General features: G+C 38.9%; 1 protein-coding gene across 1 annotated transcript in view; it reads right to left on the bottom strand.

Annotated features, from left to right (window-relative positions):
- Positions 1-13,516: 13,516 nt before the first annotated feature.
- Positions 13,517-24,247, bottom strand: part of EPYC (epiphycan) — a 30,296-nt gene continuing 19,565 nt past the window's right edge. The window contains exons 3-7 of the mRNA XM_054183062.1: positions 21,450-21,603; positions 18,590-18,748; positions 16,807-17,009; positions 15,207-15,302; positions 13,517-13,687 (exon numbers count right to left, since the gene is read on the bottom strand). Of these exons, the coding sequence (XP_054039037.1) occupies positions 13,517-13,687; positions 15,207-15,302; positions 16,807-17,009; positions 18,590-18,748; positions 21,450-21,603 (783 nt within the window). The remainder of the gene's footprint in view (positions 13,688-15,206; positions 15,303-16,806; positions 17,010-18,589; positions 18,749-21,449; positions 21,604-24,247) is intronic.

Raw genomic sequence — 24,247 nt, 5'->3', positions numbered from 1 at the left:
CTGAGGTCATAGTCAAGATCTTTTAAAACAGTCTCCTGCATGGCAACACCTGAACAATACAATGTCAATGGTCCATCATTGAAGTCAAGAAGATGACACACAACTTGTAGATTGTGAATGGGGAAAATGCCCTGTAATAAATTCAAACTAGTTGAGTTGTGTAGCAAAATTATAAATATTTTGTACTAACTGTCGTATACTGCATTCTCTTCTTTTCTAGTACACTAAAAAAATAGAGAAAAGGAATAAGTAATTCCAGCTTAATAGAGCACTGTTATTCCAACAACGAAAGAATTATTAAGTAAAGAAACCAAAATTTATTTTTTTCTGAATTCTGAATACTAATTCATACTACTTGAAATATCAATTCCACTGTTCTGTGATAACATTACGAACTGTTTGCTAAACTGTGATCATGTAATACTACAGCTCTGTGAAAGCAGAAAAAAATTAATAAATCAAACATACAAATAAGCCCCAGTATAAAACATGGAAGTCTGAACTTCTGTTAATTTTCAAAATGAAGTCAGTGAAGAACTAATAAGTGACAAAAGCAGCATTGTGCTACATCACAGTTCATTTTAGCAGACATCTGTAGCTAGTACGCTTACTTCATATCAACCATGATACCTTCTTACACGGCAAAACCTATAGATTTCACTTTTCTACTGTCAGAATGAACAGTTTTATTTCTGTCATTTTTTATGAACCAAGTATTTTTCAGCACATTGGAACTGAAATTTGCAGCAAGATAAATATCCCAGTGCAGTTTGGGTTAATAGAATACCCAGTTTGACCAAAATGTCAATTTTTGAGTGATTGCTAGCATTATGTCATTTGTAGTTCTGCCAAAGTATTTCTGCAGACAGATTCACTTTTACATACAACTAGAAGTTAACTAAGAGGGAGAAAGAAGAAAAACACTTTCCTCTTCTAATCTCAGGAAGTCTTAGAAATCATCTTGATAGGGAAAGTCACTTAAAAAAATAATCAGACAAATCTCTCCTTATCTGTAAAGCAAAAGAAAGTTTTTTATCTTAATTTTATAATTTAAAAACGAAAAAAGAAGATTTGAATAGAAACATTCTGAATGAGAATATGAAATAATTAAGAACTAAATTTGAAATATTTGGGGGGAAACTCTCTTTTCTGGTCTTATGATGATCCAGTTCTTGTTAACCTTCCAACTTTGAATAGAATAGAATAGAATAGAATAGAACAGAACAGAACCAATTGGAAGGGACCCACAATGATCCTCTAGTCCAACTGCCTGACCACTTCAGGGCTGACCAAAGGTTAAAATATGTTATTAAGGGCATTATCCAACTGCCTCTTAAACACTGATAGGGCATAGCACACCTCTCTAGGAAGCCTGTTACAGTGTTTGACCTCTCTCAGTAAAGAAATGCTTCCTACTATCAAGTCTGAACCTTTCCTGGCACAGCTTTGAACCATTCCCACTGGATACCAGGGAGAAGAGATCAGCACCTCCCTCACCACTTCCCCTCCTCCGGAAGCCATAGAGAGCAATGAGGTTGCCCCTCAGCCTCCTTTTCTCCAAACTAGACAAACCCAAAGTCTTTAGCCACTCCTCATAGGACATTCCTTACAGCCCTTTCACCAGCTTTGTTGCCTTCCTCTGGACATAGTCAAGGACTTTCACACCCTTCTAAATTTGTGGGCCCCAGAACTGCACACAGTACTCAAGGTGAGGTCACACCAACACTGAGTACAGTGGGATAATCACTTCTCTTGGCCAGCCGCTTATATTGTGTTTGATGCACCCAAGATGCGGTTTGCTATCTGGGCTGCCAGGGCACGCTGCTGGCTCATATTGAGCCTGCTGTTGACCAGCACCCACAGATCCCTTTGTGCAGGGCTCCTCTCCAGCCCCTCCTCTCCCAATCCATACCTGTGCCCAGATACACTCCGTCCTAGTTGCAGAATCCGTCATTTCAACTTCTTGAATTTCATACCATTAATCATAGACCAATGCTCCAATCTATCTAGATCTATTTTGATAAGCCTAAAGGGTTTATCAAGCTTTTATTGCCTTTCAAAGGTAGAAATATACCAAAAGGGGATACTATAATGAAGCTATAAATCTTACATGTATTCAGATGTAATTCACATAGTCTTCATGATTAGCAAAGTTTCAAAACATTCTTAAAGGCACAAAAATGATTGAAAATCACACTGATTTAGGAATAAATTTAATAATGTGATTTTTAATTAAGTAAAGGTTTGAGAAGTCTAATATGAAGTAGCAGTTTCTACTAGTTAGTTTATGGCGTATCAAACCTTTCCTTCTTGCTTTATTGTCTCTTTCTCTACACAAGGCTATCCCATTTAAGTCATCAACAAATTTAAGTACATCAACATAATTCTCTCTTAAGCAGCCTCTTAAGCCAAGAGTTTCTGACTACCACTTCTCTTTTATGGTGGCTAGTAGACATATATGATTCTTTCACCTTAAGATGGAAATACTAGCACATATGTGATGGTTTTCATGGTTATAGTTTCGGTCACCTTAAAAAGTGAAGTTAGGGTATATCACTAAGCCTCTTTCTCTTCTTGACCTTTGGTAAAAGGAAAATGCTATAAGCATTCGTGGAGGGTCAAGGTGCATGGTCTGTGACTTGGCGGCTGTGCCCCAAATGGGATTTTTTGGTCTTTTTCTTCTATTTTAGAGCTGCATTTATTTTGCTTATATTATACAATGTATACATGTATATATGCAAATACACAGTCCAGCCATGGTTAAGCAGGTTTCACTGCACGTTTATATCAGAAAGTGCATTTATCTAACAAATACTCTTTCTTTTTTCTAATGTCCAAAAAAAGCCTCCATTCTAATGTGTGCTTAATTATGTGTTCGGGTTTTTTTTGTTCTGATAAGGCCTTCTTTTGTTCTAGTAAGGCCTTATGTTTTGTGTAGAACACAGTAATGTACTTAAAAGCTTTCTTGAATGGGACATACGTACCTGAGGGGAACACAGAGACTCTAAAAGACAAATCTCTGAGGTAGTGGTTTTGACTACTTTGCCATAAGCAATGATAACGTTTTTGTTTTTCTGTTTTTTATTCTGCCAGCCCTATCTCAGTGTATGTGAATCACTAGGCAGTAAGCAGCAGGGTTAGAAGTACAGATATATATTTATTTAGGGATCTGAATGTCAAGAGCTTGCCTGCTCTTAATAGCTGGTCATTTTACAGGTTAGGTATTTTCCTTGTGCTGTCGCTCTGCTTTAGATTTCACAGCAGATAGCAGGCTGTGTGCTCTCCTCCTCTTCCTCTTCTGTAGACGTGCCTTCATCCTCCTGGACTGTGAGAGGGAAGTCCTCATCTGCACTGCTGTAGTTACCGCTTCCTCCAGACATTGCCACTGCCGCTTCCTCCTCGTTTCTCCACGGGAACTCATGCTGGTCCATGATGTACTGGGTGGTGTTGTGGGGCGCGCACATGCCTGGCGAGCAGAGCCCTGCCATGTTCATGGAGCGGAGGCGCATGCTTGCCTCTTGCCGCATCGCTGCCGTCAGGTACGAGGTTGTCACCCAGCAGCGCTTCTTCGTGTTCCAGAACAGTCCTTCCTCCTGGCCACCGTCCCTCTGCCCACCTGCCTGGTGCTGGTGGAAGGGCTTGGTGCGTTGTTGTTGTCGTCGTTGGTTGCTCCTCCAGCAGTGAGCCTGCCAGCCTGCCTTCCCAGGCTGCTCACGCTGGGGTCCATTCCCGGGAAACCTGCGCTGGCAGCGCTGCCTCCTGCAGACATTTGAGAAAGATGCACCAGGGCACTGCCCCATGAGGTGTTTCTCTCTCTCCTGTTGCCCTAGCTTGTAGTCTCTCTTGAAATACCATTTTCTCCTGCGCTGCTGTTGCTTCCATCGGTTTCTGCCCCTGACAGCCCTCTTGTGCCACCGGAGGAAGCGGGGCCCGTAGCGCACCTGCGCCTGCCGCCGCCGCCTTCGCCTGTTGCCACAGCCCTCAGCTTGCCGTACCTCCTCGTGCTGCCCAGCATGGAACGCGGCCAGCAGCGTGGTATGTCTGGGTGGTCTGTACCAGGGATGGCCTCTTCTTCTGCTGGGGTGTCCCTTTGCAGCGAGGGCATCATCCCTGACCCCACGGCGGAGTTTTAGCTGGGAGGCCTGGGAGGGAGCCTTGTAACTTGCCCGCCCCATGCTGAGACGCTGCTGTCCCACGGAGGGTGTTCACCTGGGGTGGACTAGGGGCAAAGTGACAGGCTGCCCTGCCGCCCCGCCGGGTGGAAGCAGCAGGGCATGTTTTGTGACATAGGGGTGATGGCTGTGACAAGGGCGCCAGCCTTTGTGACCTCAGCCCCGGTCAGCAGCGGGGACAGGCTGCATAAGCCCCATGCATAAGGCCAGGCCTCGGACCAGGTCTAGCTTTAATGTCAGTCAGTATTAATTTTTGCTTGCCTTAAAGCACCTCGTAAGAGTGAATGAATGTTACTCTGGCCACAAGGCGGAGGAAGATGCAGGGGTACGACGTACCTTTCACAAGCTTGCACGGAAAGTAAGCACTGCCAAAAAGCCTTTCTCGCTCTCTTGACTCAAAATCCTGCATCCAGTTCTTTATAGCACCTGTTGAAATTCATTCCTGTCCTTTTATTGTGAAAGGTAGCAAGATGGATAGTAGGTCTATCTCGAGATGCATTTTCTACACATACCATATTTACATCACACCAGGTGCTATTTGTAGCATCTCTTTTGTTGGCTTCCTGCGGTACAGAATAAATAAATAAATAAATAAATAAATACATTTGTCTGCCATGTTTAGAGAAAAAGCCCTATAAAAGACAGCTAGGTTGAAGACAGGTGTTATACAATGCACTTATTTATGGAAAAACAGGTGGTGTGTCCTCATTCTCACCACACAAAGATAAGGGTTGGGGTTTTTTGCAGCTGTGTTTGTCTCTGTGGAAGTTCACAAGGCTTATGTAGCTAGGAATAAGTAGGGATTGATTGTTTTAGCCCCCCCATCTACTGATATTGTCAGATGAGGTTTAATCCGTGTCCATCTTTTGCTGAGAGATGTCGTCCAGGACTCTGAATTTTCATACTTAATGATTACAGCATCTATATAGTATTACACCCTGAGACATAAATTTTTCTAATGGCATTGCTATTTATTTTAATGCTGTTTATTTTAAAATACATTAATGAATATTTATTAAATGTAAAATATTTGTTTGCAATATTCCATACAAAAGGGATTTTTTTTCCTTTTTATTTTCTAGGCTGATATTTTTTTTAAAAAAACCAACATCCACACAGTGTTCCTTTGTTTTTCTCTTTCAAGAGTTTCCCATTCTTTCAGCTTTCATTAAAGATGAAAGGAAAAAAAATGCGCATAGGATTACGTTTATCAAACATAAACAAAGTCACATCTACCTGTAATGTTAGGCTTTGGTATGAAGTCAAGGTTACTACTTATCAACACACGATGGCAGTAGTAGTCCATAAAATGATTAGCTGATGATGCACGTTAGTAAAACAAAATCTCTCTTATGCCTTTATTTCTAGAGATAGCCACATATTTTGCTAATGAATCTTGACAGTTACTGAGCTCTGCTCCACAGAGGAAAGGGGAAAAAAAAGCGGGGGGGGGGGGGGAGGTTCCTACTCTTTGCTTAATCAAGGTGTTCCTCACTGTTTTCAGATACGGTCTGTGATCCCAAACTCAACGTATGAAGTGGCAGTCTGGTGATGTCCTTAACCATAGTGACTTTTTGGAAAACTTTCTCTGGTTTATCACATTAACTGTAGCAGGTTCTGTAGGCGTTCTTTACCACCTGATGAGATTGTAGCACTTTGGGGATCTTCCCAAATCAAAAGAACAATTTCTTTAGCAGCCCATTCAGCTAATAATGCTCCCCTACCCATGATCAATTTTAAGTGAGGTATCAAAGGTTCTTGCTGGAGAGACATAAAGGTTTTGTGTATTGTCTAAGCAAATACAACTTTTTTGTCACTTCATCTTCAATATGTCAAGGAAAAGTCTTTTAGGCATGTAAAAGTAGTTTAATACTCTCAGTGATCAGTTTGATTGGATTTGATGTCATTACTTACCTTCTTGTTGAACACTGACAGCTTCAGCCTTTCTGCAGAATGTTTCTGCATGGATTTCCTTTCAGATGTGCTGTTTGATAGAAACTAGGCATTTAACATCAACTCCCTGTAACTTAAAGTAATCACACGGCATTAAATGGTTATGATTCTCATGGGTCTCCCAAGCTGAGTCAGATTGGTCCTGTGGCTGAAGGCACATTTGCACTGATCAATGGATTGCGCTACTGAGACAACTCTATCCTGCCAGCTCCAGAGCTAGCAGCAGAAATAGCTCTTTCTCTGTAAAAGCCTAAGTTAACAGGATTTACTGAGAGGAGCACAAGGGTAACGTAGCTACGCTCTTTCAGACACCTGATGTCCACCCAGCGGAGTTCAGTCCCCCAGGCCAAGAAATGATTTACACGATATTCATTCCTCCTGCGACAGTCCCAGCAGACAGTCTCAAAAGATGTCAAACACACAAATGCTGCACTGAACTGTCTATAAAATGTAACATCAATCTTGTTCTTTTAAAACCAGCACTGCTTTTACTTTTGTGATGCACTAACAGAGCTTTTCTAAGAGTGTGGAGTTCCTAGTAGAGAGGGACTTGCAGAAATTACCCCTGAAGAGACAGGGCTCTACCCACTTCTAGGACTTTGCTTTGCTTTGTCCGGACAGGAGTGGTGGAATACAGCTGCAGATTGGCCCATACATGACTCAAACACGTAATCTTGGCATTATTAGCGCTAACCGCTGAACTATTTTCTGAAGTGGGAAGAGCATCAACTGTATTACCTCTGATAACACTTTCATGCTCTATGGGTAGTGTAAGGCCTGGCCAAGTTAGGAATTCAGAGCAGAACATACATTTTCAGACTGTGGATTCAGAATAAGTGGAAATACCATCCTACAACCTGGAAAACAGGATGAGGCATGTCTGAAGACTTGATGCCACACTCACTGTGTCGTGGTAACTGGCCGGTGGAATCTGCAGCTGTTTTGGTTATGTGCCATGGCACTAAGGTCTTGCAGCGTGGAAGGCATCAGACACCTCACTTGGTGTCCTACTCTGGGGCCAGCAAGTCAGACACTGAGGGTGTTTTCTGCAGGCACCCAAATTCTGTGTCATAAGAGTAGAATAGTCCACAAAGGGTAAAAGGAGAGAGACAAGGAACTGAATTCAGCGAATCACAGCCAATTTCCTCATCTTCTCTAGAGAAAAGCTGGGAATCACCATTTGTTTGGTTTTGTTTTTTTAAATTAATTTATTTTATATTCAGTTTTTTGTTCTTAATAGACTTTCCAGGTTCTTGCCCCAGTATTGAGTATTTGGCAGAGAGAACCATCTGCAAATCTAACACCTTTCATTTGTCACTCAGGTACTTAGACTCTGCATACAAAGGATATATCTGCTTTTCAGTCCGTTGGGCGGAGAATTTAAATTAAAGCAATACACCTATCTTCGTCTGTTGAAAATCTACCCCATTGTATCCCATTAATTAATTTTGAAGCAATTATTTGATGCTAGGGAAGACTAGGTCTGGGTTTGCTCCTAAAAATTCTGCCTGAATCAGTTTCTGAGAGAAGTGTTTGCATTTTTAACTTCTGAGAAATAAGATTCTCTCCTTTTATTTTGTCCTTCTGGCTTCCTTACTTTTTCAAACCCTCCCACCTGGGCACACACCCTTTTACCTACTATGAGTTTTCTATTTTATTGTCTGAAATTTGGGTTAGCCTTCTCTTTAATAAACGAGAACCCTAAATCTCATATACATTGCTCTTGAAATAGTCACAGAAACTCATGGAAACACCGTTTTTAAAAGCAATCAAATAAGAACGAGGATACTGTTCTTGCAGATGTCACTTCACTCACAATATAAAGGGGATCACAACTGATATTCTATATGTATAATGAAAAAATTGAGAAAGTAGTGAGTGTGCTTGGCCTTGTGAACTTGCACCAGAATATTGTCCTTAATTAATATGTATGTTTGTTTTTCCTAGGAAGCACAAATTATAGTATGGGCACAGGACTGGGTACAGTCTCTAATGCTTAGTTTTTTCCATTACACAGTTTTTTCAAGGCTCTTAGTTGTTCTGGTTTTATCTATCTGTTGCTAAAATCAATCAGGTTCATGCGCATTCACTTTGTGAAAGCAGTGTGAAGATAACTCGAGTAGAAAATTTCTAAAGGCTTTTCTCTCACAAAAGGCAGTGGAAAATGACAGCTACACTAGTGCTCATGGCGTTGATAATATCCCCTGGGAGTCTTCACAGTCATTGGAAACAGAAGTTAGTAAGAATAGAGTTGTCTAGTTTCTGCATCTCCAGAGCTCCTTTTATTTCCTGTGTATGCCAGGCATGACATTTTTGACCAAAGGACACATTGTAGGAGTTTTTCCTTTATTGCAGTTTGGTACAACTTTTTTTTGGTGAAATTTCACATTTACTTTTTGCCTGTCTCACGCTCTCACAGTTGCAGCAGTCAGAACATTTCTTTTCCCTAACACAGGCATACACTCGGCACGTACTTGAATGGGGAAGTTGCAAGACCGGTCGAAAGACAAGCCAGGCTTAGACTTTGTGTTTGGCAGTGCTGTTGCAGGACACTGAACTACAGAGGTAAGGAAGATAAGGCTTAGGCAGAGAAAAGTATCAAAGCAGGTAGCACGTGTACTCTGAACAGCTCTCCCAAACCTCTCCCATGCTGAACACCTCTCCCAGTCCTCTGAAGAATGGAATTTGATAGCAGGCTTCAGGAGGTCTGTTCACATGAAGCAGGTCTGCACCGAGCATCACAGCTGAGTTCCATGAGAGTTGGTGTGATTTGTGATATGGAACAACGACTGAAGTTCAGAGAAACCACAAAAAAAGAAAAACATATACACAGAAACTGTGAACTATGTGGCTAGATTTCCGCAGCTGGCTAAGGTCTGCATTAGATTAGTATAGTTCACCACTATACAAAGGATGGAGCGCTGGCCTGTGGTTTTGGAGGTTTCTTCCAAGCAGAGTTTAGAGAGACTGTATTCCATTTAGTATTTCTTGACTTCTGGAGTACAACACTTGATTTTTATCTTTCCTCACTGTCCTTGATCAGAGAGTAGCCTTCAAAACAGTCTTCAAATTGCAGGTATGCACCGTAGAATATGTATGGGAGCCAGATATCTGAAGACCCACATTCCTTTGTATATTCCTCAGTCCCTCCTCAACCCTTGAATTGTTATCTTTCCCAGAGCACATGTGCTCCACTGGGAACACGAAGAGATGGTGATGGCGTGAGGGGTGAGGTGTGAATGGAAAGGAATAGCTCGAATTTCTTTAGCATAAAAATAAATGCAGCTAGAATGTAAGACTTCTGGGGTTTTGCTGATCCCCCTCCGCTTTTCAGCAAGATGGGAGAGAAACAGAATAATCTCTCTCTACTCTCAATCGTACTTTCTTCCTCTCTTGCTTCATCAAGTCATTCCATACTCTGTCCTTGCCTCAGCTCACCTCCTTTCTTCCAGCTCAGTACCAGAAGTTCTTTGACAACACAGTTCCTTCTGTTGCATTATATTCTGTAACCCTTTGCAAGCTATTTATCCTTTTTCTCTCCCTTGGTAGGCAAGTCACTCATTCAAACCCAGGAGCTCTTTTGCTTACACCTCCATTTGCTGAAGAGGAAAGCGCTTCAGAATCAGAGTGCGAAGTAACCAGTGGCGGATGACATACATACATTTTATAGGTAATGGAACACGGAATCACGGAATCACGGAATCACGGAATCTTCAGAGTTGGAAGGGACCTCTAGAGATCATCTAGTCCAACTCCCCTGCTAGAGCAGGATTGCCTAAAGCACATCCCTCAGGGCTGCATCCAGGCGGGTCTTGAAAATCTCCAGAGAAGGGGACTCCACCACCTGCCTGGGCAGCCTGTTCCAGTGCTCTGTCACCCTCACTGTAAAGAAGTTTTTCCGTGTATTTGAACGGAACTTCCTATGTTCTAGCTTGTGCCCATTGCCCCTTGTCCTGTCGTTGGGAACCATTGAAAAGAGCCTGGCTCCGTCCTCCTTAAACCCACCCTTTAGGTACTTGTAAACATTAATCAGGTCCCCCCTCAACCTTCTCTTCTCCAGGCTAAAGAGTCCCAGCTCTTTCAGCCTCTCCTCATAAGGGAGGTGCTCCAGTCCCACAATCATCTTGGTTGCCCTTCGCTGGACTCACTCCAGTAGTTCCCTGTCCCTCTTGAACTGGGGAGCCCAAAACTGGACACAGTACTCCAGTTGTGGCCTCACCAGTGCAGAGTAGAGGGGGAGAATGACCTCCCTCGACCTACTGGCCACAGTCTTCCCTATGCAGCCCAGGATGCCATTGGCCTTCTTGGCGACAAGGGCACACTGCTGGCTCATGGATAATTTGCTGTCTACCGGGACCCCCAGGTCCTTCTCCTCAGAGCTGCTTCCCAGCATGTCCGCCCCTAACATATACTGGTGTTTGGCATTCTTCCTTCCCAGGTGCAGGACCCTACACTTGCTTTTGTTGAACCTCATTAGGTTCTTCTCTGCCCAGCTCTCCAGCCTGTCCAGGTCACGCTGGATGGCAGCACGGCCCTCCGGAGTGTCGGCCACCCCTCCCAGCTTGGTATCATCAGCAAACTTGCTGAGGATACACTCTGTCCCCTCATCTAGGTCATTAATGAATATATTGAACAAAATTGGTCCAAGTATTGACCCCTGAGGGACACCACTCGTCACAGGCCTCCAACTGGACTCTGTGCCGCTGATCACAACCCTCTGGGTTCTGTCACTCAGCCAGTATAGTGGTGAGCATAGTGGTGAACACATCTGGGTACGAAAATGTTCCTGTTGTGTAGGAATCTAATATTCATGTTAATTAGATTACCATAAAATGTTGCAACAGAGAGTCTTTTTCTTACAATATTGCAATGGAGACTCTTCTCCTTCTGCTTATCTGCTAGGCACTGGCAAAATAGTTTACTTATTTAAACTGGAGTGTAAAGCAATGTCCGCACCTATGTAAATCACGTGAACTTGACTAGCTAGTTCTCTTTGGAAGTCTTTGGAGAAAATTTTCACTGCAATATTAGGACTCTTCTAGAGGTAAGCTTCTCTGCATGGCACTGGCCATGTCTGTGATATCTCCGAAGGACGTGTTAATACTGCAGGCTAAAAGGCTAGACTAGGTAATGATCAACCTGTCTGTATATCAGGGACATGAGTGCATAGACATTTACACCCAACACAGAATCAGGGTTGTTTTTCAAAATGTGCCCCAAAGCCCACCTAAAGCTTGTGTCTGAGCATAGGCGTATGCCCAAGCAATGCAGATGCACTGAAGGTGATGGTGGGTGCAAGCTCTGGCTGGTATTTAGAAAGCAGTGCATATGTACCCTGAGAGATCATAACCTTTTGGAGACAGTATCCACTATCCGTGCAACACATTGACAGAGACAGAAATTTCAAAGAAAACAACCGCCCAACAGAACAAATTATGTTTTTCCTCCTCAGTATTAATTTTCATTTGATTGACAAAACAATATAAAGCTGGTTATTTATGTATAGATTGACTGAACAGGGAAACTGAGTCTCAAAGGTAAGACAAAATGGCTACAGAACAAGGCAGTGTAGATTCTGTGTATTTAAGGAGTTATTGCACATCGTCCCTTTGACCACTAAACACAGTCCTGTAGGTTCAAATTTTAGGCATGGAATGACATCTGTAGCTCATAAGGGCTTTTTAAAAATCATTGACCTTTCAGTTACTATTAAAGAGAACTGAAGGACGGAAGAAAAATATTGTCATTCACATCATTGGAAGGAAATGCTAAAATGAAGATAGCTGCTGTTCTACAGTTTGTTCTGCATAAGTATCTGGAAACAAAGAAAAGTTATTTTAAACAGAAGTGAAGGGTCCAGCTGTTATGTTTGGTTGGGAATTCTTTTGCCTATCTAGATTTCAAGTAAGACTGTCAAATTGGTCGAGGTACGGGCATAAATGCACAGTCATTGCAGCCTGCTGTATTTCTTCACCTCTGATTTTAGCCCCTCTGAGGCTGTTGTACACAACCATGCTGTCCATGTTCCCAGTGTGTTCTCTTCCAGAAAGTGGTGGTGAGGGTGAAGAATGTGGTCTCTGTGAACAGAGTTTCCATTGCTGGCACAACAGAAGTTTAGCAACTCAGCTGTACTTACATTTTAAATGAGTAGGTATGTTCAGCTAGATGAAAGGGAGCTTTGATATTAAACAAATATTGACTTGTGTAAGAGGAAGGATTTGTTGTTTTATGGGGATTTTTTTGGCTGAAGTCTTTCATCAAACCTTTATCACTGAAGATGTGCAGGTGTTACTTGCTGCTTGTCACTGCAGAACAGAATGAGCATACCTATGTTGTATCTAGTGGATCTTTTCTGGGGGATTTCTCCCTGGAAAAATATGTTAAAGCTCCCCCACAAAAGGAGGAGAGTTGGTCAAACTAACCAAAGGGAGGGGAATTTTCTAATCTTTAATCGGTAAGGCTTTTAAGCAGTAAAGCGGAAAAGCTCAGTGAAATTATTTCAAATAATTGGAACCTAAGCCACAGCCCCACAATGATATTTGTGACTTGGGTCTCCAAATTCTGGTCTTCAGTATACAGAACTGCAATACTTTGTGACTGTGGAAATATGTCAAGGGGAGGCTTTTTCCACTGCCTATGCAGAATAAAGTTCAGTATTTCTCAAACAGGCTATTTTACACAAGAATTTTATTAGCCACGTAATCTGGCAGGCAAATTTATCAAAGAAAGATACAGAAGACAGCTTTGAGCCTCATCAGCCTTACAAAGACCAATTATTACTGCAAAGGTATAAATAAATAGTTAGGTACTTTTGGGGGGTAATCTGATACAAGTTTAATCTGTACTTTTCATTATTTTTTCAAGGAAAGAAAACATACTCTTTGGAATACTGCTAGTACTTTTCCAAAATGAAGGGACATTTAAGGAAAGAAACAGAAAAATGGATGTGTCTCTGTGAGAAAAATATTTAATTAAATGAAAAGGGGATAAATATTCAATTGTGTACATATATTTCATTTTTATTTCTTTATTTACTGTGTTATAGTAGATTTTAACGTATAAAATTATTTAACTTTAGAATTCATACATTAGTTCTGAATAATTCAGCATAAAATTTTGCATTTACATTGATCTTTTATTGCCTTCAGTACAGTTTTTGTAGTAAAATATAGTTCTTGCTGTTGCTATACAGCTTACAGTCAGGTGCAGATAATGGAGTTTTAGCATTTTATACTATTCTTTGTATCTCAGTAATCAATTTCATTATTAATAAAAATATTTCCCAAACTACTGAGATTTGAAAAAATGCATCTTGCTTAGTGTAGCAGTGAGTTAATAATTTGTCTTTAAATATTCTTATAGTGTATGACAGTATTGTCTTCTGTCAAAGCTTAGATGAGGTTACCAACAGGCAAACGGGGTAGACACATGTATGCATAAGGTGTTTTGCTCAGGTTGATGGGATTACCATCCAGTCTGATGTCTTCAAGAGCCCTACGTACATAAGTAAAATCTTTCATTTTGCAGAAAGTGTCTTCGTGCATCTCTTGAATGTTGTTGTTCTAAAAAAAAAAAAAAAAAAGATATCAGAATAGTTGCTTGAAAGCAATGTTTTACTCTTTGAAGGAAAAAGAACAATTTATGGATGTATTTTTAGTGCCTGGAGAGATACTTATTTGAACCCAGGGGACCAGATTGTAGCTGAAAGTCATCAACAGAGAAATCTCCCAAGCAGTGGGAAAATTTCTTGGCCAGTACAAAGCTTCAGAACTGAGTAACTCAGATCATGTAGCAGAGACGGGCTTTGCAGGAGGGGCCTGGTAGAAGTACAGAGCATTTTTAATTTCCATATCCACAAGTATAGAGCCTTATTAACCCAAACTGGAACCAGCATAGGCCAGTCCAAAAATCATAGAACCGTAATTATCATCCTGACAGCTTGATATGCCTCAACCTGCAAAGGCACAAATCTGCAATATGATCTGTGACAAATTTCTTTCCCCCAGGCCCTCTCACATTAGCTTAGCCCACATCTGTATATATACAGGGAAAATTTAATGCTTTAGGTTTCATTCCTTTAATTTAAATTCCTCTTATATTCCTTATCTTCACTGAGCTTTTGTTCTTGAAATGAACCATTTTCAACAATGAATTGCTAGAATACAATATTGTCTGGAAATTGAGACTAAAAAGGTCATCTGCTAAAATGAGGGCTGTCTGAAAATTCTTCCCTTCTCCATTCCTTTGCTAGTCAGAAGTTGGTGTGGAAAAAATCCAGCTGACTAGATTTGGTCTGTAGCACATAGCACTGAATATTTAATTTACAGGCATGGGTAGGTGAAAAAAATAATCGTCTAGCAAGCAGAGTATTTCTATAGATTTATTTATTGATAGATAGAGGTCAGATTATGTATGGTCCATCAGGCTATTTATTCAAAGGTTTTTTGCTGCATTATGTAATACATAAAAACATCTTCTATTCATCAATACTGGGCATTGGTACAAGAGGCAGTAAAGGGAAAGAAGCAGAGATGGAAAAGGTTAAAAAGAAGAATGCAGAAACAATAGTTTAGGTAAAAGCAAACACAAAAAAAAATATTACAGAAAGATTGTGGATGGGATGTTCCAAAATAGTGAAATGGAAAAGTTTGGCTGAAAAACTGTTTGCAGTTGGGAATGACCTTTATTAAGACAATGAAATACGCCGGATATAGCAACTTTCTGTGGGTATCTAAAAGTATTCCTATTGGAAGATTTGTACGAGCAGTGTGAGGGGTTTCTGTCTTTGAAGTCTCTTAGACTACTGTTGCTCTTGACGGCTGTGAAACTAACTTTAATCCGTACTAACAATAAACCTAGGATTTTATGCTTGAAATAATATGGTATTACAAATTCTAATAATTAAAGCTTAGCTGAGCTAAATTTTACTTCTTTCAAATACTGCATTCACTGATTAATTGTATGTTTCCAATATTTTGTTTAGTGAAGTACACTTTTGGATAAAGAGAAGAAACAAAGCAAGACAATAGTTACACTTTCCAGTTTTACTTACTATTTGAACATGATACTTTTGTAGCCTACCTGAAGATGAAGAGCTTGCAGGCTTTCAGGGAGCGGCAATGGAATGTGATCCAAGTTATTGTCAGTGATGTAAAGATGCTGCAGCTCATGCAGATCCTAGAGGATGAAGGAAAAATTCACGAGAAAATTACACACATTTTTGAAAATGTCTAGCAAGTAACTTTGAAATTTATCACTGCAATGAGAACCGCTGGATACGAACGCATTTTGTTTCAGCATGATACGGTTGAAAACATCAGAAATTCAAAGACAGGCATGAACCTTCGTTTGCACAGGCACAAGTGTTGTTGTTAAAAATTAGGTGTTTGGATTAAAATGAAGGAAAAAAAAAATTCTGAAATGCCTAGAGACTTAATAATTAGAGATGTAATTTCATACTGTTCTAAACTGAAAATACTGCCTCTCCCAGTCATTATGCAGAAAGGCTTCCTATTCTGTCTGTTTTCTTGCTTTTGTGACAAGCTTACTCAATTTTGCAGAAATGTATTGGTGTTGAAGCAAATTCTGACTGCATAAGAAATGCCTGACCTAAAAATAAATTTATCATTCCATTTGAAAAGCTCAATCATTTTCTCCCTTGATTTAGTGGAAGAAGCAGCTTCATCTGGTATTTATAACAATAATTAGATATAAACTTGGCTACATAAATAAGGCTCATAGAATACTATCATTTTGCCCCCTTTTTAGACACATGTTACTATTGTACCTTGAGTGCAGTGTCCTTACTGACAGAACTCTGATATTATTTGGGTGAAGGTAAACATGGAAGATAAACGCTGAGACTCCTTCTTGTGGCTAAAATCAGGTGAGTGCAGAACAGAAGGGTGCTAGGCCAGAGTCTCAACTGGGGGGACTGATTTTTGCCCATCATTCCTATTCCCAGCACCTGCCTTATGTTGGTCTAGCAGAAAATATCTGGTTCAGTAACTGTTGTTTGTTGCTTCATTAAGAACCTGTCTTCCAAAGGAGGAATTCAGAGGTGACTGGTTACAATTTCCTTCTTAGATGCAATCGAAGAGTGCATGTGAGCTAGGTCTAACATATAAATCTAGCCTATATTCTATAATGACTTCAGATTTCACATGCAATTAAGAGCAGTACATAGATGCTTCTATCCACCAAAATTCTTGAGGAAGGACGATCACTCAGAGGTTCCAACTTTCCCGCTTTTCAAGGTGGAAAGGAAATATATACATTTAATGAATAATCTAGCAAGTTCCCATGTAGATACACAGCAGAGTAAGTTTGAAGTAGCAGCATCCACAGTTTTGCCCTTCCCTCTTGACTACTTGTAAGGGAACATCACGCAGATTTCTGGAGTCTTGCTAGTCATGTGGGTGGTTGGTGCATAGATACAAACATAGTGTGCCATCGCATGTCTTGTGTGGATCTTTGTAAAGAAGAATAAAAAGGGTTCTCATGTCCAGCTGATAGTGCTTATACATCTTGCTCCATCTTTATAGATTACCCAGCAGCCAGGACAGTCATGGTGCCTATAATCTTAATATTTTTAGTACTGTAGATGGACATTTAGGCTGCTCCTCTGACCATATCCTTTGGAGAGAGGAAGTAAAGATTTTCCCATCAAACCCAGACTCACTTTAAATGCCTCGTTACGTATTCCTTTGCGACCAAGCCTGTTCTTACTAACATCAATGAATGTTAAGGTAGGTGGTAACTCAGGGAGTTGCCTTATCCTATTGTCACGGAGCACCAGCTCCTCAAGTTGGGGCAATCTCCGGAAAGCATCTTCATGGATCTCTGATATAAAGTTTGCTGTCAAATCAATCCTCTTCAAATTGTCTGTCAGAGAAATAAGATACAACAAGCATATAAGAAAGTATTTCCTGAAAGTTTTAAAAAAGAAAAAGGCAAATAGGTTATTAAAATTACAGGTGAAATGTCTTGAATCGGGTCTATTCCTGACCCACTATGTGGCATCTCTCTCTCTCTGTATATAATGCAATAACCTGTATTTGAACAATTGTCCTAAGGAAGGGGACCAATATTTCCTTCTCATTCTGTTTAGAATTGTCTGTGTCATTCTTCATACATCTTCCAGTGAAAGATTTTGAAGTTAATATTTTTAAAATTTATGTATGTTCTGGGAATCTCTTAAATGGTTAACTTTTGGAAAAATAACATTTAAAGGGAAGTAAACATATTCTCTACCACCTTGTTCCACATTTCTTTATTTCCAACATTTTCCTATATGTAAGAAATTTGATATATTGTCTTTTTTATAAAATACACTCAAACATTTTTTTCCAATCAAATAAAGAAAATTAAACTTGTTTATTGCAAAAGAGAGCAATGCCTAAATATCAGTGCATTAATATGCATTAATTTTAAATGTATTTTTCTGTAGCTTACTTCTATTTTCCACCCAGAATGTTATTCATTGTTATTTTATTTTATTTTATTTTATTTTATTTTATTTTATTTTATTTCATTTCATTTCATTTTATTTTATTATTTCATTCTTATGCTAGCAGTATATTTTGGCCTAAATGAATTTTCTCTCTTCTTAGTATTTATTTCCCTTGTGTTTTTTACATACTAATTGTATTCCTTCCCAACCTTCATCTTGGTTTGTGCAAGCCAAACCCTTACAGTTTTCTTTCATAAATGGATCTTTGCATTCCCCTGAATTATTGCAGTAACCTCTTTTGGCACTGATTCCACACTTCTCCTCATAAAATCAATAAGCACTATTTACGCAGAGTTAGGTCCAAAACAAAACCCAAAGAATTTGTCTTGATATGCAGGCTGGTGAGTGTATAGCAGTTCCCATCCCTAAACAGGGTAGGCTTAATACTTCCTGAAAAATTAGGTATCTTGAAGAATCTCAAGTAGGAAATGTGAAAATATAAGCTCCCTAAACCACCAATTTTGGCCAGGTTGAGGCCACAAATGGTTTTGGATTAGCAGTTTTCATTTACTGAAGGTTTTCCTAGATAATTCTGGAGTAAAGCAACGAACATATACTTTAAAGGTAAAACGTAAAGGTAAAATTCCTTTCACACATATACTTTGCAAATATTTGAAAGTATGTCAACCTGAGAACTTGTTTTGTCTAGGAAAACAGTACTTTCCAATATGCTACAAATGTTCCATGAGGTTTGGGGTTTTTTTCTACCTTTTCAAAGATGGTTACAAGTAACAGCAAAAAGATACATGAACATTGTTATTTCAGATTCGAAAATTTAACAGAGAATCTGTATTTACATTCAAAAGCAGCAAACCATTTTTCCATACGTGCAATTATGTGTATAATCCTACCGTCATCAAACATTACATAAAGTGAATTGCTATGTCTTAAATTAGTATGAGTCAGAAATTATAGAAATTAAAGCTAATTGCAACAATACTTCTATCCATACTTAAGTTAGCAAAGTCATTTCTGTTAATCTTCCTGATTCTGTTGTAGCGTGAGTAGAAATATGTGGTTTTCTTAGGCAATGGTGGAATAACATCAAGCTCATGATCGTCACAGTAGACAGTGGTCCCGAGACACGTACACAAAAGGCAGGTGGGAAGGCCTATAAAAGAAATTAAAAGAAAACAGTTTGTTACCAAAAAATGTACAAAAATTGTAATTACTACAATGAAATGCTCGCCTAAGCACATAATGATAAGATTTTGCTGATGTTAAAGTTCACTCCCATCCTGTTTTGATCACTACATCATATAATTGCAACAAGAAAGTGATTAAATTTTGCTTAAAACTATTTTTTTTCTGCCTATGCCTATTAGAAGGTCATTTAACTTGTTCTGATACAGCATTTCTCAGACTATAACAATAGAATACTAGGTGACAGCAGCCAACCAAAGATCAATTTCCCCCTAAACTGGCAAGTGTGCACTTCCGTCTAGATGGAGAAATAAGAGTTGATGACTGAAACTCGTTAAGATTTCCCAAGTTTAATTCTATAAGTAGCAATTCTGAATAATTTGTAAAGAGATTAATATTTTCCTACAGAGGTATGGAGAAGAACCTCAATTTCCTTACATGTGGTTTAATTATGTTTTCTGATTCAGAAATTCAGCATCATGAAAAGTTTCTCTGTCAGTCTGAGTTAAGGTAACTTGGAGACCATGTTAACAAAAAATTTGGTTACCACCAGAAGTTCATGAAAATGAAAACTTAAGCCATTCTTCTCAGTCATAAAACTGCATGAATACCGTAAATTCAGAAGTTTCTTTGGATGCTACTGTTTTCAAATTTAGCGAGAACTGTGACACTACCTGATTTGTCTGAATGTCATTTTCAGTAGGAAAAGTTGCTACTTGCTATGTGTGTTGAATTTTTGATACATCTTTTCTTTGGTTACCGGTATAAATCAGCATATCTTTTTCTCAGCTTTTAATCCCAGAGAAATCCTTTTCTGTTTCGTGTTTTCTTCCTCCTTGTAGCAGATGGTTCATTGTTCTGGTTACTTTATAAAATAGTAGCATAATTAATGAGTATGAAAATATTTTTCTTGCAGATGAGTTTCTTCTCCAGATCAGTTGTGGCTACGTGGAAGATTTGCCTTCGTAATATGTGTCAATTACCAACAGGCAGCAGTAACTAACTGAAGACTGGGCTATATACGTGTGTCTTTTCAGGCAAGACTCTTTTATTTGAGAATCTCTACTTGGACATCCAGAAATAATATTTCTGCAGAAATGGAACTCTTTTTATACTTTCCCTAACTTCCTTCACAGGACAGCTTAAATTAGCTACAGGGAGCAAGCCTGACAGCAGGAAAAAATAAATGGTCACACCTTGAACCATTCCAGCAAATACAAACCTAAATGAATGTAGAGTTCAGGATGGCTGACAATTTTTCAAAATATTGCGACATTGTACAGGAAGAGAATTTCCCCTTCTGCCCTATTTTTGATCTTGGAGGAGTGGTATTTGTCACCCATGGCTGGTGTAGACTGAAAAATGACAGAGGTATGGGAAGGATTCAAAAAGATATCAACAAGAAAAATGAACTTGGCTTGATGTTCCTCAGCCTTGTAGTCTTCTATCCAATATCAAGCCAAGAACAGCAACAATATCTGACAGGAAACTATGTTACTGAAAAAAAGAATAAAGACACAAAAAAAGTCTGATTTGATATGTTACAGTCTTGAGCCTCCCATGAATATCTTCAGTTGATGCACTAGTTGATTTGCACTCAGTGCTCAAAAATGTTGACAGATACAGAATTCCTAATATGTAATATTTATGTGAAATGTTTAGTAGCATCCTGCAGCTTTCAAAATTGAAGGAAATTGTGTGGGTTTTTTCAGAACTCTTCTGGGAAATTCTCATTTCCATTTTTATTTGTTTTGACATCAGTGTATCTTTTTTGCCTGGTCAAGGTTCACTAGTAATATGTATAAAAACAAGACTAGGGATGATTAATTTCTCTTCACAGAACACACAGTTTTGGAAGCATGAACTCTTTTTTTTTTTTTTTTTTCTTCCCATTTCATTTTCTTCTATGGCGCTCAGTTACAGTGTTAGGCATAGTAAAAAGTAGGCTTTTCCTGTTGTTGTATGTTGATAGCCACACAACAAAAAGACCCATCGCAGCAGTGGATAACTCTAGTGATCTTCAGCTACAAGAGTTTAGAGTAGCTGCTAACAAACGCCAATTATTAGCATCAGAATGTTTGCATGGGAGAGAGACAGATTATGTCTTAGAATTTTAATTCCCTGGTGAGATGTAGAAAGTTCTTAGCTCACTATAGCTTGTTCGAAGACAAATCAGCTTCACCCAAAATTTCTAAGTAGTTCCTTTCCTGAAGTTTCATATTTTCTAGTTTTCATGGTCCAAAATTATTCAATATTTTAATTATATTTTGAATGAACATATTTATAAAAATCATATAACAAAGCATTATAAAATAAAAATAGTTGGCAATGATATTGAAATCTAAGTCAATAAAAAAGTACTGGTAGCATTTGCCAACCATTTGCAAATTTTTAAATTGTGTTTAAGTGTTAATAAAATTTTATTTGAAAAAAAATCTTCATTGGTGATCAGTCATTTTCATAGTGAAATAGTGCGGAAAAATTTTGACTAGGCACCTATCTGACTTCACAGCATTCAAGATAGGCATGTTATACATCTCTACAGTAAGAGAGGTACAGGAATTATGTACCTCCTCTACAGTAAGAGAGGCAGACATTCATAAACAAGCAAAGTGGGCTTACTCAAAGCAAAGCTACACACGTGAAACTCATTGCTCTTTCCTACTAACCATCTTGAGTTTGAGGTCCAAGAACCCCAGACCCTTGTGCTGAAGATCCATCAATTAATTTTGGAGTTGATGCTTCCTCATCGGGTTCTTCTGTCAATGGTGCAGAAGAATAACTCTCTTGAATTATAGCAGGTAGTACTGTCCCAATCTCTGTCTAGGGAAATTAAGAGGAAACAGGAAATGTTACTGTTTACTTCCACTGACAGCTGTTTCTCTTCTATTTATTCATATTCTCCCACTAGAGGTCATATATGTTCTGAGGTTTAGTGGTTGAGCTGCATTTTATTTGGCAGCTATAATGAATTCTGATGATGTGTAAACAAGTTATGAAACTCCAACATGCTCATTCACTTTTCATCTTGGTGTTTTAAATGTTTTTTTTGTATGCACACATGCATGCACACTGCATATGCTTCATTAGCAAGAACATGTAATAACAAAATGCATTTTTCCACATTTATTTGAAGTGAGATTTATGATAAAAACTGATATATTCTGCGTGACAAAGGAAAATTTGCTGTGAAATATGAAAAAGATGCAAGACATTTGACCATAAAATTGTAAATTTTACCAGCATAAATCCAAATCCAAGGTAGCTGTTCAGGCTCTGTTTTAAAAATATTAACATACTTATTATCAATCTTATTATCTAAGAATTCTGAAGTCTAAGTTCACATACTACTTGCAAATATGTTGGCAGTGTTTTTGTCAATTTTTTTTCTGAATCTGAGTAACAGAAGACTCTGGTTAGCTTTATTGATCAGTGGCCGCACTATGTAGTACAAAAAATTAAGGATATAAATAAAAAAAAAGTTAGATAAAATCTTGATTTAGAAAAATCCTATAAAATTTGGGAGTTCCTTTCATGGAACAAGAAACCTTATTTTTTCCTCTCCACTCAACATAATTAGTCAAACCGGTGAATTTTCTTGTGTTAACTGTAATCTAAAGATGCATTCAGTTGATTTTGCTATATGGCAACTTCAGGATAAAAATGAAGATGTAGCAATTTTCTTGCATCATATCACCCCTCATAAACAGAGTATTGCAGACTTGCCAGGCTTGTTGGAGAGGGGCCTACATTTGCAGAGAGACAGAGTGGTTTACTGTAATCACCAGACACTGAGAATCCACTCTAGTTGTGTGACCTTTGCAAGTTACTTTACCACTGTGTCTTGATTTCCCCATGTGTGATATCATTGTTTGACCATCCCAGGGCCTCCTTCGAAAATGCACTTCTTTTTTTTTAAATCCACAACAATTAACAGCTGTACTTATAGGACTTTGCAGATCTGAAGTACTGTTTAAGATTTAGATAATACATCCACTTCTGTGGGTGCTGCATGCCTGTGCTGCATTTAACGCTCCTTAGCCTATATCTAAGGCACGGTCAAAAGTAGGAATTTTGTAACAATGTCTTTATCCCAAGAGTGAAGGCGCAGAAGCCTAAAATTATGCTTTAGTAAAGATTTTCCCCCATTCGTTTCAGCCTTCTAGCACTACACCACCATAAAACTATTGAATCCTGAGTTTTCACCTAGTCAAACCGCTCACATTTTTGTGATGAGCCCCCCTCTACTGCTGACTGTTCTGTCCCTGTGGAGAACCGATTGTTGAAATCACTCACACCAGAGCTCATAAATTCTAGTTGTAAAAGACAGGTAAAAGTAGATTGCATCCAGACTGGACAGGAGGTTAGTATTTTTTAAATTAGGCTTTCTAAGTAGACTATACAAGTTAAAGGAACTAACACACTTGAGATCTGGGTCCCAAGCACGAACAAAGCTTTTGCTGTATTGTGATCCCCATTTGAATCTCATAGCTTAACTATATAACATTCAGCAAGTAGAGTTATTTTTGTTTTACTAACCCTAGATAGGATAGATTTTAAATATATTTATGTGAAAAACCTATATACATTCATATATGTATACATATATATAACAAATATTTTGGAAGATAGTCTCTCCGGATTTTGCAGTGTAGCTATATAACATAGGCAGTATTAAACATTATGATCCTAGACCTCCTGAGAACATCTAAATAATCACCTAAAATTTACTTTTTGCACAGAAATAATTTGGCTTAAGTTATATAGTGGTCATAGGTTCAAATATTTTGCATCAATTAGTTTCACTTAAGACAGAGAATATGGAAGCAATGAACAACCAGGAAGCACTCTGAACCTCACAGACTGAGTTTTTGACTGAGTACACTTCAGGTTCTCTGTATATTCTTTAGTTGTATTTCAGTAAGCCGTAGATACTATTACTAAGTAGAGCTTATGGATAAAAATGCCCCGATACAGTTACTAGGATCATAACTTTGCAAAATGCGTGGTGATCAAGTGAGCAAAATGAACTTCAGCTGAACTGTGATGGAGTAACCTGTTGGTGTAAGTAAGAGTAAGGATGTACCTTGTTGCTTTGTGCAGACCAATACACAATGTTCTCATCTGCAGCACTGACAGTAAAACAGCTTAACCAGGAATGGACTTGGGGACAAATCAAAAGAAGACTTTGGGAACAAAGGAAATGGGACAGATGTTCTCTGAATGGAGGAAGCCTAGAGGGAGAGATACATTCCAGACTTTTATTGACCCAGGGTAGTACTGCACTAAAGTGCTTGCACATGCGGTTTACTACTTCACCAGTTTTGTGAAAATCAGATAAGAGTCCCTGTCCTGAACTTCAGAACAAAATCCAGATGTTTTGAGACCTATTAATGGCTTTGTATGCATTTTTTGTGGCAGTCCTACTGAAAATAATATTCTGGAGAAGAGCATTTTCAAGATACAG

Source organism: Rissa tridactyla, chromosome 1, assembly GCF_028500815.1.
Source record: "Rissa tridactyla isolate bRisTri1 chromosome 1, bRisTri1.patW.cur.20221130, whole genome shotgun sequence".
NCBI classification, from domain to species: domain Eukaryota; kingdom Metazoa; phylum Chordata; class Aves; order Charadriiformes; family Laridae; genus Rissa; species Rissa tridactyla.
This window is presented reverse-complemented; position numbering and strand designations above follow the sequence as displayed.